At 36.9% G+C, this 11,424-nt stretch overlaps 1 protein-coding gene across 22 annotated transcripts in view; it reads left to right on the forward strand.

The window, feature by feature from the left end:
• KCNMA1 (potassium calcium-activated channel subfamily M alpha 1) overlaps positions 1-10,897 on the forward strand; it is a 529,204-nt gene extending 518,307 nt beyond the window's left edge. For 11 of the 22 annotated variants that reach the window (XM_075025663.1, XM_075025664.1, XM_075025668.1 and 8 more), the window contains 4 exons: positions 151-269; positions 2,060-2,284; positions 4,355-4,383; positions 10,148-10,897. In XM_075025663.1, the coding sequence (XP_074881764.1) occupies positions 151-269; positions 2,060-2,284; positions 4,355-4,383; positions 10,148-10,302 (528 nt within the window). In that variant the 3' untranslated portion in view covers positions 10,303-10,897. Of the gene's footprint in view, positions 1-150; positions 270-2,059; positions 5,656-10,147 lie in introns of those variants that run through there. The other 11 variants (XM_075025660.1, XM_075025671.1, XM_075025693.1 and 8 more) reach the window with 4 other exon arrangements.
• The last annotated feature ends 527 nt before the right edge of the window (positions 10,898-11,424 follow it).

The raw sequence follows: 11,424 nt of genomic DNA on the forward strand, positions 1-11,424 counted from the left end.
CAAACAACAGACTGTCTATACATTGTCCTTTTTGTACAGGGTCATACTGAAAATCCTGTTCCCTGACATTGTAGTAACAGAGAAAGAAAGGAAAAAAATGTGCTGTTCTCTCTTTTTTTTTTTTTTCTTCTTCTCCTTTCTTTCTCCTAGGATGGAGGTTGTTACGGAGATCTATTTTGTAAAGCACTGAAAACATACAATATGCTTTGCTTTGGAATTTATCGATTAAGGGATGCACATCTAAGTACTCCCAGCCAATGTACTAAACGGTAAGCCCAGTCATTTAGAACATCTCTGCTTCGTCGTTCTTCAGTCTTCTCAGCGAGGAAGATCCCAGTGCCTGTAATAAATCTAAAAAAGAGAATTCTCCATTTTTTGCATAACTTTGCTACAAAAGCTAACTCTTTGAGGACTTCGTGATGATTCTTTAGCTGAGTTTAAATTGTAGGCTGGATATCATAGCATCAGCTTTCAGCTAATTTTAGTCAAAAATTTTTAAAGTAAATTTTCAGAACACATCTTTATCTTGTTTGATTTATGATAATCCACTGCTTGCATACAGGGAAAAGACTCCAGTTTGCTTATATCAATCAGCTGTAAGTTACTGGCTAATAATTTACATTACAGTAGCTAGACTTTTTTCTGAATGCTCAAAAAATACTCCTGTGGGCTTCCTACAGGTACTCTGTATCTAATAATCATTTCTTCCAGTAAATGGAAACCCTTCTTTTGGCAGGCTGCATTTGTACTTCAGTAGCACCAAGGCTGACCTCAATGCTTTAAATTGAGCGGACACATTTCCATCTTTGCAAACTGAAGGCCATTTAGCAGCATACTTGAAATGTGTCTTGATTAAGTGTCTACCAGAAATACACACACAGACCTGTACCAGAACTGTCACAAATCTACCATCTGTTACTGTTTCATTCTCTACAAAAAGCATCATTATTGGGTGAACATGGCAATAAACAACGCTGTAGCCCACCAAAGTGGTTTCTTCTGTAAGAATTTGGACAAATTGAGTAGAAAAAATTATTTTCAGTTTAGATTTACGCTGTACTTGCTATACTTGGGATTATTTGTTGGATTAATAAGTGACTTCTGTCCCTGAGGCAGCTAAGCCAGATTTCTTATGAGCACTGAATTAATTTGAAAAGAAGTTGTGAGCTTTGTGATCAATTTTTACTCATTTCTTGCTTGGACAGAGAATGCCTATTGCCTTGCTCAAATATGTTTTTCACATGTGTGAAAAAATTTAGCAGCAGCATCTATTAGCCCTTCCTACCCTGAAAAGGGGGTTAGTTGAAGGTGGGAATTCTTGAAATTGATAGAGTTTTTGTTTCAGGTCTAGGATGTATACTTAGCAATGCTGGATTCTTGGATGTGCAGATTTCTCTTTATAAATGCTCTTTGAGGCTGTGAATGTACATGTGTAATGAATGAACAAAATTAACCTCACTGCGGATTTGCTCATATATTTTCCTTAACTTGTTTTATGTACAGTCACAATCCAAACAAATAATTATATCCCTTGCTCTATTGACAGTATTTAAATATTTAGTAAATATATAGAAAGTATGTATTTAAATATAACTGCATCTAAAATCCTCCTCTCCCTGCTTTTCAGCCATTCTTTTAAATACCATTGCTGGTGGATATGTTACTGGGTTTTGTCAATATGTAAATCTATTTGCTAGAGTCATTGCATTATGGTGCAGCTAGAGAAAGGAGGGTGATTTGTGTGGTGGTTTCTCTGAAAAATCATGATGTGATTCACTTGAAGAACATCCTACACAGACAGTATGCCTGTGCAACAGAAAACATACAAAAAATGATATCTGACATAAGAAGGTCCTAAATCATAATGGGTATTATGTGAGCTAAAATTAGGTACAGACTGAAGGAAACAGAAATGCAAAAAACTGGGTAAATGTTTATGAGAGAACAACTGTAGCAGAATTTTTTTAGCAGAAATCTAAACCTACTTTTTCCTTTTTCTTTCTTTCTTTTTTCCTTTCTTTCTTTCTTTTTCTTTGTTTCTTTCTTTCTTTCTTTCCAGTTACGTTATCACAAACCCACCATATGAATTTGAGCTTGTGCCGACAGACTTGATCTTCTGTTTGATGCAATTTGACCACAACGCTGGCCAGTCCCGGGCCAGTCTTTCTCATTCCTCCCATTCCTCCTATTCTTCCAGCAAGAAGAGCTCATCAGTTCACTCCATCCCATCAACAGCAAACCGACCGAACCGCACCAAGACCAGGGATTCCCGGGAAAAACAGAAGTATGTGCAGGAAGATAGACTTTGATATGTGTACCTGCTCCCACTGTGTGTGAAACTTGCATTCACCACCCATTCTCCCCAGTTAATGTTTCCAGCAGTAATGTTCCCTGTTTTCCCATGGAGTTCTCCCTTTTTGTACACATATTTTGCATATGTATGACAGTGTGCATGTGATTGTCATTTTTATTTCACCACCATAAAACCCTTAAGCACAACAGCAACAAAGCAGACGGACCAAAAGTTATTTATGATGCTAAGGGAGAAAAAAAAATTTCTAAACCCATAGGCACACAGAAAACATAAATAACTCACTGCAGTTACTCTACATATCAGAAAATAGAGTATATTTAACATGAACACTTGCTCTTGATGTCAGAGTTACACAAAGAAAGTAATTTAGTACAGAAGTGTTGACGTATGTTGTGGTAGGTTTTTTTATGTTCATATTTACAGGAGTTGCTACATTTATTTGAAGCTTATAAAACTAACCCATTGGGGAAAAAAAAGAAAGAAAAAAAAACAACAACAGCAACAAAAACCCCCAAAAATCCCTACTGATTTTTCACTTTCAAGGCTTACATTGTATAGGGCTTACACTCTTTGTATAGATTATTGCTACGCACCTGCTTTATACCAAAGGAACATCAGGGAATTTTCTGCTTGTTTAAGGACTTCCTCTAACATACTAGCCTTTTGGAGATAGTGTCTTTTCCCTTTAACACTGAAACTGTCTAGGCAAGGAGTTGTAAAACTCCAATGGTTTAATTTAAGTTTAGAAAGAGTCTAATTGCATATTAAATTATTATTCTGTCTATTTATACTGCCACATGAATAGCTGTATTTTCTTTCACTTTTGACATTTGGAATAAAAAGCCATATGTATCATAAATATTGGATGTAAGTCATTAAAAACTGCCTTCCTAGGACTTTTACATCTTTAAAAGGTGAATTAGTCACCTTATGTACAGAATAAATAATGTTCAGAAAAGAGCAAGCATTTTTCTATGCTTAAGTATCAGATCTCAAGGGACTTTGTTCCTTTCCCCACATGGTCGTTTAACTTTTCCAAGTTAGAGTGGTGGTATAAATCTTCCAACAAGGGTCCTAATATTTGAAGATCCTCCAGAAATCCTGCTCCATGTTCTAGCTGGTTCTTTTCAACAGGTGCATGCCAGTCCACAGCACGCAGGAATAAAGGGGAAGAGAGTACCTTTAAGGTCTCTCCCATTTGGGAAGAAAAGGTGGTGCTGTGCCCAAGACAGCTAATAAGCAGAACAAGAGGGCTGGGGTGGAAATATTCACTGTGCTTTGGTTCTTGCAGATTCCCACCAATGACACACCTAGCCAAACAAAAATTGTGGCAGGGAATTAAATAAAGTAGTGGAAAGTAACCTATCCTAGACAGCCATAGAAATGATACTTCAAGCTTGTTTTTTTTAATTTCAAATGCCAACCTTCTGAAATACAGAACTAGTTCTAGGTGGTATGAAGAGTTTCCCAGGGTAGGGAGGCCAGAAACACATACCAACTTCCCTGGCTACCCAGCAAGAAAGCATGCAGACAGAAAATAAATATTTGGATGTGGGAGTGATTAGCATTGTAGCTGCCAACCCAGACAAGGTGCTTTTATGGTTAGTGTTGTTTTCTACCTTCCCCTTCCCCAAGCATGATAATTTTGAAGATTTGCTTGCTGTGTGAATTGACAATGAAGCCAAGCACTTTTACTGACAAAACCTGGAACCCTACAAGTGGGCTACAGAGAGTGCCACTGTGCAGTGTTAAGCATAATGATTGGAATACAGTATATATGTGTGTGTGCATTCAAAAGCAGCTGTAAGTCCTATCAGTGAAATATGTTGCAAATTGTGGATGGTCCCTTACAAATGAGTCTATTACAGTTGCTTTTCATCATAAAGACAAATTAATGTATTTCTTTTTGCAAAGAAAGTTATCATGTTTTGCCCTAAGGATATTTATTCCTACAAGGATGTGCCAGTTAAAGTGCTCAACAGGAAATATGACAGTTTAAAAGCATTGTAAAACTTACATAGCTTACTTCTTTTTCTAAAGTGCAACAAGGATGAATAGAATGGGCCAAGGTATGACAATTAATGGTTCTGCATGACCTAGCAACTGCTGTGGGTTTCCTTCTATAACTTTGTCCTTGTGAAAACTTGTGAAATTAAAAAAAAAATAGTTACAAACTTTATTCAGTTATTGGTTTGTTTGTTTGGTTGTTCTGTTGGTTTTCTTTTGCCTTTTTTTTCCCTCCAAACCAGAAGTAAAACTGGCTGCTGCTGCTGCTGCTGCTGTTGCTCAACCCTGTTTTATTTTTTATCCTCTCATCTGCTTGCCTTTCTAATTGCACGTGTCCTTTTGTAAACACCCAGGTTCCTGCTCAATGAAGATGCCTACCCTGGTGCAGACATTACTTTAATTTCCCATTCCTCATTCCAATTCCTTTCCTCCCTTCCCTTTCCTACTCCTGTCCCCCGTGTATGTTCATGAGCATCTTTTTATGTTGGCAGTATTGACTGAAGGTAGTCGAGAGCAGTTATGCATTTTGGAAGAATGTTAATGGCTTTGACACCAAAATGCTTTTCCATTAATGTTTTATCTGTTTTCCATTTAGCAGAGGTAGGAAGGGTGTTAATATGAAGCCACTTGTCACATACTACATAATAATTTTATTAAAAAAAAAATAGTATTTGTATAACTGTGCATCTCAAATAGAAAAAATATAAACAGTGTACATTAGAGAAGCAACTTGTCTACTTTGCGAGCAACAGGAGAGGAATAATATGGATGCAAATCTGAATTCTTCAAATCATATTGAAGTCTAATTCTTCTCTGTCTCCTGTCCTAAAGTTGGAAGTCTTAAAGTTATGCCATGTGCAATTTTCACTGCTAACTATAGTCAAACTGATCGAATAGTTTATTACAGTGATGAAGATTTTCTGATATGGATATACTAATGAAATTGGGAGGTTGGTCATTACAAGTAGAGGAATGTTTAAATCAACTATGTTATGTTGTCAAAATTTTTTATATTGAAAAGTAACAGGAAATCTCCTATTTGTTCAGAAACCTATCCCAAGTCAAATGTTCTTAGTAAGTACCCTGGTTAGTTTTTGAAGGTGGAAAAGAAGCACCGATGTCAAGAGATGGCATTTTAGAGCTTTAAATGGAGATCCTGCCACTTGTATCAGTCCCAGCATGGTTTTGACAATGGAAAGCTAGGTTCTTAGTAACTTTGCTGATCAGAGTGTTGACACAAAACCATAGCTAGCAAACCTGCAGGTTATTGGCATGGGTTCCCACTGGCCTAAACTGACAGAGTCAGGCATTTTCCAGAGAAATTCCCATTGTCAAAAGTAAGAATTTTGCTAGTTTAAAAAAAAATAAAAAAATCACCAAGAGCAATTCCAGAATAGCATATTTGTCCCAGAATTTTGCCTTGGAGCAAAATAAAGACCTTCACAGAAAGTAAGAATAGTTTCTTCTCTCTCTCCCTGCAAATTACTCACTGCCTGCTTCATGTAAAATTTTAATCTGCCAAACAAAGAATTGCTGAGCAGGTGGGTGGAGAAACTTTCATTACTTTTTTCTCATACAGGAAGAAATAGCATGGGAGAATTTTCAGTTTAGCTGTGAATGAGCTGCCTATATGGAATGAGCGGAGGCACACAAACACATACATACAGACTCATTTGAAACTGCAAATGTCACAGAGGAAAAAAATGCATGTTTAAAACAATTGTAAGGTAACCTGGGATTATGGTGAGAATACAGATTTAGTAAAATCTTTGTGTCATGTTTAGCTAGTACTTTCTTTGCCTCGGCTTAGAAGAGAGGGTGTTTCACAGTGACATTTATTCAAACGTGATTATTTAGTCCAGAATTAATGTGAAAAAGCACCAGAATAATGAATCTGTTGGAGAGAATTGCTGGAGTCTTATACAAGTTGAAGAAATCTGTATTTTTATCATTTTACTTTAATTATTTTATCTTTTTATGCTGCAGGGAACAGTCTTACACAGGATGTTAATTTTTATTTATTTGTGATAAGAGCATGAAGCCTTTAGAACCTTCATGGATGCACTGGGTTGCTGATAGCCCATTGCAAACACAGGTGTTTGAGAGGAAAGTAAATGTTTTCTGCTTTCTGATACATGAAGTTACTTAGCTGTTCCAACATCTCTTAGGTGATGCTGTCAAAAACAAACCTGTCAAATAGCACAGGAAGATCAGGGACTCTCCTGAACAGCTCTTAAAAAAATAGAAGACTATGCCTGTTCTCACTATAAAGTAGAAACACACGGTAAGGATCAATATACCTATGCCAAAAGGGAGAGACGGACTGAACTTGACAGAACTAAAAAAAAGTTGGTCAATATAACAATATATAAAGACTTAAAAAAGGGTTTTCTGGACTGATTTAAAGGAAAGAGTAAATAGTTTGTTTAAGATAGATACATAAAAATGTGTGCTAAGACTTTGGAAGACATGTCAAAGTCAGACTGTGAGCATAACAAAAAAAAGATTGTAAAGTGTGTAAGAGATTCAAGAAGGACATTTAGTAACTGGGAGCAAAATGTCTTAGTGACCAAGAGTAAAGATGAAGAGTTTCAAGCTCACATTTCAAAGGTAAGTATAGAGATTGATGGACTTCCACGGGAGATTTGTCATTACATGGTCAAAGACAATTTTAACAGCAGAAAAGGAACAGGAAAGGTATAAAGCTGGGTCCAAGCATTTGATGCTGGAGATGATAATGCCTGGATCAAGTGTTCAGCACCGGCAAAAAGAAATTTAAACAGCAAAAGAAATTAGAATCTACCAGTTTCTGCATTTATTATTTATTTTCTGTATTTATTACTTGCCAGGTAAAGGCAAAAAGAGCCTTGATGGTGTCTTTTAAAGATCAGCTCCCTGGATATGAGTTTTATTGTAAAGACTAACATATAAATAATAATTGCCTTGTTTTAAAAATTCCAGGGAAAGCAGGGGAGATGATGGAAGTGCTTTGCACTGGCTGCTGAGAAACACAGTGCAGTTCATCCCTAATCCTTAGCACACACACAGTTCTCCCCTTTCTTGCTACGAGATTGAATTAACTTGCACCAACTTCTGTTTGTAAGGAAAGTTTGTGCACCATATGTTAAAAAAGAAGGTAGAGATAAAAGTTCACAGTGCTTAACTTGCCTCAAAATCATTTTAAACACAAACCATTAGAAAACTGTTAGTTTGAAATTGTTTATATGTGATCTTGCAAGGCTTTTAAAACATGATAACCATCACACTTTACACCTCTCTGAAAGGTTAGTTTAATCGTAGATCACATAAAATTGGTTTCCACAAATGCATAATGGTTCATGTGTCACACTTGAACTAAATGGTTTTTTAAATGGAGCTGAAATTATTTTGATGTGTACACATTCCCAGATTTTTTTTTTTCCTACAACCTTTCTTAAACCAGCCCCCATCAGGAACCATTCCCTTAAAGTCTCATTAATAATTCAGATGTTCTGATGACTTTAAAAGATCTATGGAATTGAGGCTTTTTTTTTTTTAACTGCTTGACAAAAAGATAAATGAATGTAGAAAGAAGCGGTAGGAGTCTGGCAAGCTGTAGATCATCTCTGAACAGATTGTAACTTTATCATTCTGTCAGGAAGAATAATTTAAAGCACTTAATCAGTTAGCTTCAGTGTGCAGGATGTAACATTATGAATTCCTATCGTCCAATCTGTTCAAATCAAAGGGAACTTAATTACAATAGGTAAGAGAGAGAGAGAGAGATGGGAGATTGAACATTGTTCAGACTCAGGCAACTTTATGGGGGCAGGGAACTATTTACCCTTATTGCAAATGAGTAGGATATTTTAAAAAGATGTAAAATACATTTTAGAATATGACAAGAAAATACAGTAGTTCTGGTTACCTTCAGTAATAAGCCACTAATGATTAATACAATTCCTTTTTTTCAATTTAAAATTTTTAAAAAGCATAAGCACAGGTAACAAATGTATCTGAAAAAAAAAGTTGGATTAAACCCTCATGAGTTTGGGGTTTGTTGCTGGGGAGTGGTGGTGTTGCATGTAGATGCTTAAAATCCATATCAAGTATAAGTGTTTAAATTTCTTATTCACGAAAGTGACTGAGAAGTCCAGTAATTCTAGAAATCAATCCACTTCTTTAGAGGCCCTAACTTCGAAGCTAGTTGCTTATTTTTATGCATTTATGCCCAGATATTTGTACTTTATTCTTCCTGGTCTTCCAGTGTCTATTCTCTGCTTCATCTTCTGAGCTTTTGTGCTCGATCCTTGGGTTTCGAAGGTGGATTTTGCTCTGCTTATTTTTATTTATTTATTTGTTTAAAGTTTGTTTAAAATGAGCACTCCTTCCACTTCTGTCCTGATTCCAGCCCACATACAGCAGCATTTCAGTGGTAAGCAAAAGTGGCTGTTTGTATTATGTGAGGCACTAAAGCTTCCAAATCATTTTGGGTTCCCAAAATGTAGTAGTGCATATATATAAGAGCAGCAGCTCTGATGTGGCACACATTAAACCTTGCATGTAATAATGAAAATGCCCCAGTTGCAGAATCCTATCCCCAGAACCATTTGTGCCCACTGCTCTGCACACCCACCTCTGGAATTTGGGGAAGGAGGGTGAGTGGAGACCTCTGTTCACAAATGCTTGTCAAAGCACGAGCACCTAATGGCCATAAGCCACACTAAGACCAGGAGTTTCTAATTAAGAAATGATAGCAGTAATTGCTTTCTAAAGGGCTTAAGAAAATTCTTTTTTTTTTTTTTTTTGTTTGGTTTGTTTTGTGAATTTTAAGAAGTTTTTGTCCACATCTGTGTATGAACAATGCAATATAGTGGTTACAATCACAAGCAGATAGGGAATGGCCACAATGATGCAGCCTCTCAGCATCCTCACTCCTTCCCACATTGCTCCCAGCCCACCTTAAATCAGTACCATAAAATTCTTCCTATGTTCATGGAAACAGACACTGCCCAAAGATACAAAAGGAACAGCTTCCCCTCTAATCTTCCTTCAAGTCCTTGCTTCCTTTGCCTTGCTGTCACATATCACTACCAATCCACTCAGGATTCAGCCCCTACTACAGTCATCTGCAGCACCGAGTACGTTCCAAACCCCTTCCCAAACTGGAGAGTTCAGCAGTGCCCAAGCAGGCAGGTTGCTAAGTAACAATATAATGGCCATCCCGTGCAGGAACGCAGCCATCTGGCAGCATGAGTGCAAGCTCTATTTAGGCTAGCACCAACTGTGGAAAGTTCTTCTTTACATTCTCCTGTGTGATTTCTGAACCAGAAGTAGCAACCACTCTGAGGCTGAAATTGTTCAGAGAAGCCTCTGATTCTTTAGGTTCTCCTCTGTATAGGGACTAACATGCTCTTTTCTGCATTACCCTTATCCCATCTGCTCTCCCCGGCTTCTCAGTTTAGCCTTTTATTTGTATCATTTTTTTCAATAAATGAATCAGAGGGTATTTACCTGAGCATGAAAAAAAAAAAGAGCTCTATTGTATTCAACAAGCAAACTAGCATATTGACAGTTTTCTTCAGCTTCTACTATCAAATCTGCGAACGTCATCCTCCTTTCATGAAAAGTCTTTTCAGAGGTATTAATCTAATGCACCACACTGCTAGTAATTAGTCAAAGTCACCTTCTATTGATTGCCTTTTCTCTATAAACTTTACTGACTGCTCCCCCCTCCTTGGTTGTGGGTTGTTTTGGGTGTTTTTGGTGTTTATGTGTATATGTGCTTCACTAATTAAAACTCTCATTTTCCCTCCTTATTCTGTCTCTATCCATTTTGCTCCTTAGCAGAAAAGAAATGGTTTACAGATGAGCCGGATAATGCCTATCCCAGAAACATTCAAATCAAGCCCATGAGCACTCACATGGCCAATCAGATCAATCAATATAAATCGACAAGCAGCTTGATACCACCAATCAGAGAAGTTGAAGATGAATGTTGACTCCTTCAAGGCCAGAACTATTTTTATAAAGCCTGACAAACTTCATAAATGGTGATGTGACATTTATTCCTCTTACATGCTGAACCACTGATGGAGAAGTTAAGGGCAAGCTTAATGGGAAAATAAAGTAGACAGATCTTTGTTTGTCTGCCTTTAATATTGCTTCCACGTATTTTGGAAACTATTTCATTTATAAATGAACATAGTCAAAACTAGTCATGTATAGCCTCTAGCATTTTAAATTATTTTTATTTATTAGAAAAAAATATATTTTTCTTTTTTTTTCATTGTCAAGTATTTTCCCTTAAAAAAACCCTGCATGTGTGGCCAGACTCCTAAGAAATTAAAAAAAACCAAACCTCAGTCTTTGGCATAAAGGAGAATGATGGTCACAGCTACAAGGACATGTAATTAAGGGAGACAAATGATATATTTACAAAAAGAAAAAAAGGTCCAACTTGTATTTTAGTAAATCAAAAAAAGAAGGAAAAACAAAAAAAGAACAGTTCACCAAAATGTTTCTTTACTGGAGGATGTGTATTTTGTTCAGCATTGACACCAGCTCTTAATAAACTGAACTTATTTATTTTCAAAGTTGAAAGTCATATTTTTGTACATGTAACATTCTTCTCAAATTTTCTTTGTTTTCTTACCATATACAGATCATCTTAATTGCCAGTTATATTAAGGTCCAATAATGCCCCCTACACACACACTGCCCCCCCCCCCCGCCCCGAGAAGCCCAGCATCCTCGATAACCTTCTGCAACACTGGTGTAGTGAACATCACTACCCTAAACCAAGGGCCACGTAGATAAGGTGTTCATAGGCAGCACTTGCTACAAGTGGCAAATCTGGCAATTCCACTCCGCTTCCCATTAGCCATCAGCAGTTGCTAATTTCAGGAAGGCAAGTTTGGCAATTTCTCTTCTTTTGCCATGTATTACAGTGCTTTAATCCAGAGTGCATAAATAGTGCATGAAATCATAAGTTATAAACCTTCTCATCTACCATATTTTGTTGGTTCCTTAATTCAAAAGTGCGGATGGCCTTGCGTCACTCTTGTTTATTTAGTTCAAATTCTTCCTGCTATGTATAGAGGTTTAGCTCCAGAGCTTTGCAC

Source organism: Buteo buteo, chromosome 4 (genome assembly GCF_964188355.1).
Source record: "Buteo buteo chromosome 4, bButBut1.hap1.1, whole genome shotgun sequence".
Taxonomy (NCBI): domain Eukaryota; kingdom Metazoa; phylum Chordata; class Aves; order Accipitriformes; family Accipitridae; genus Buteo; species Buteo buteo.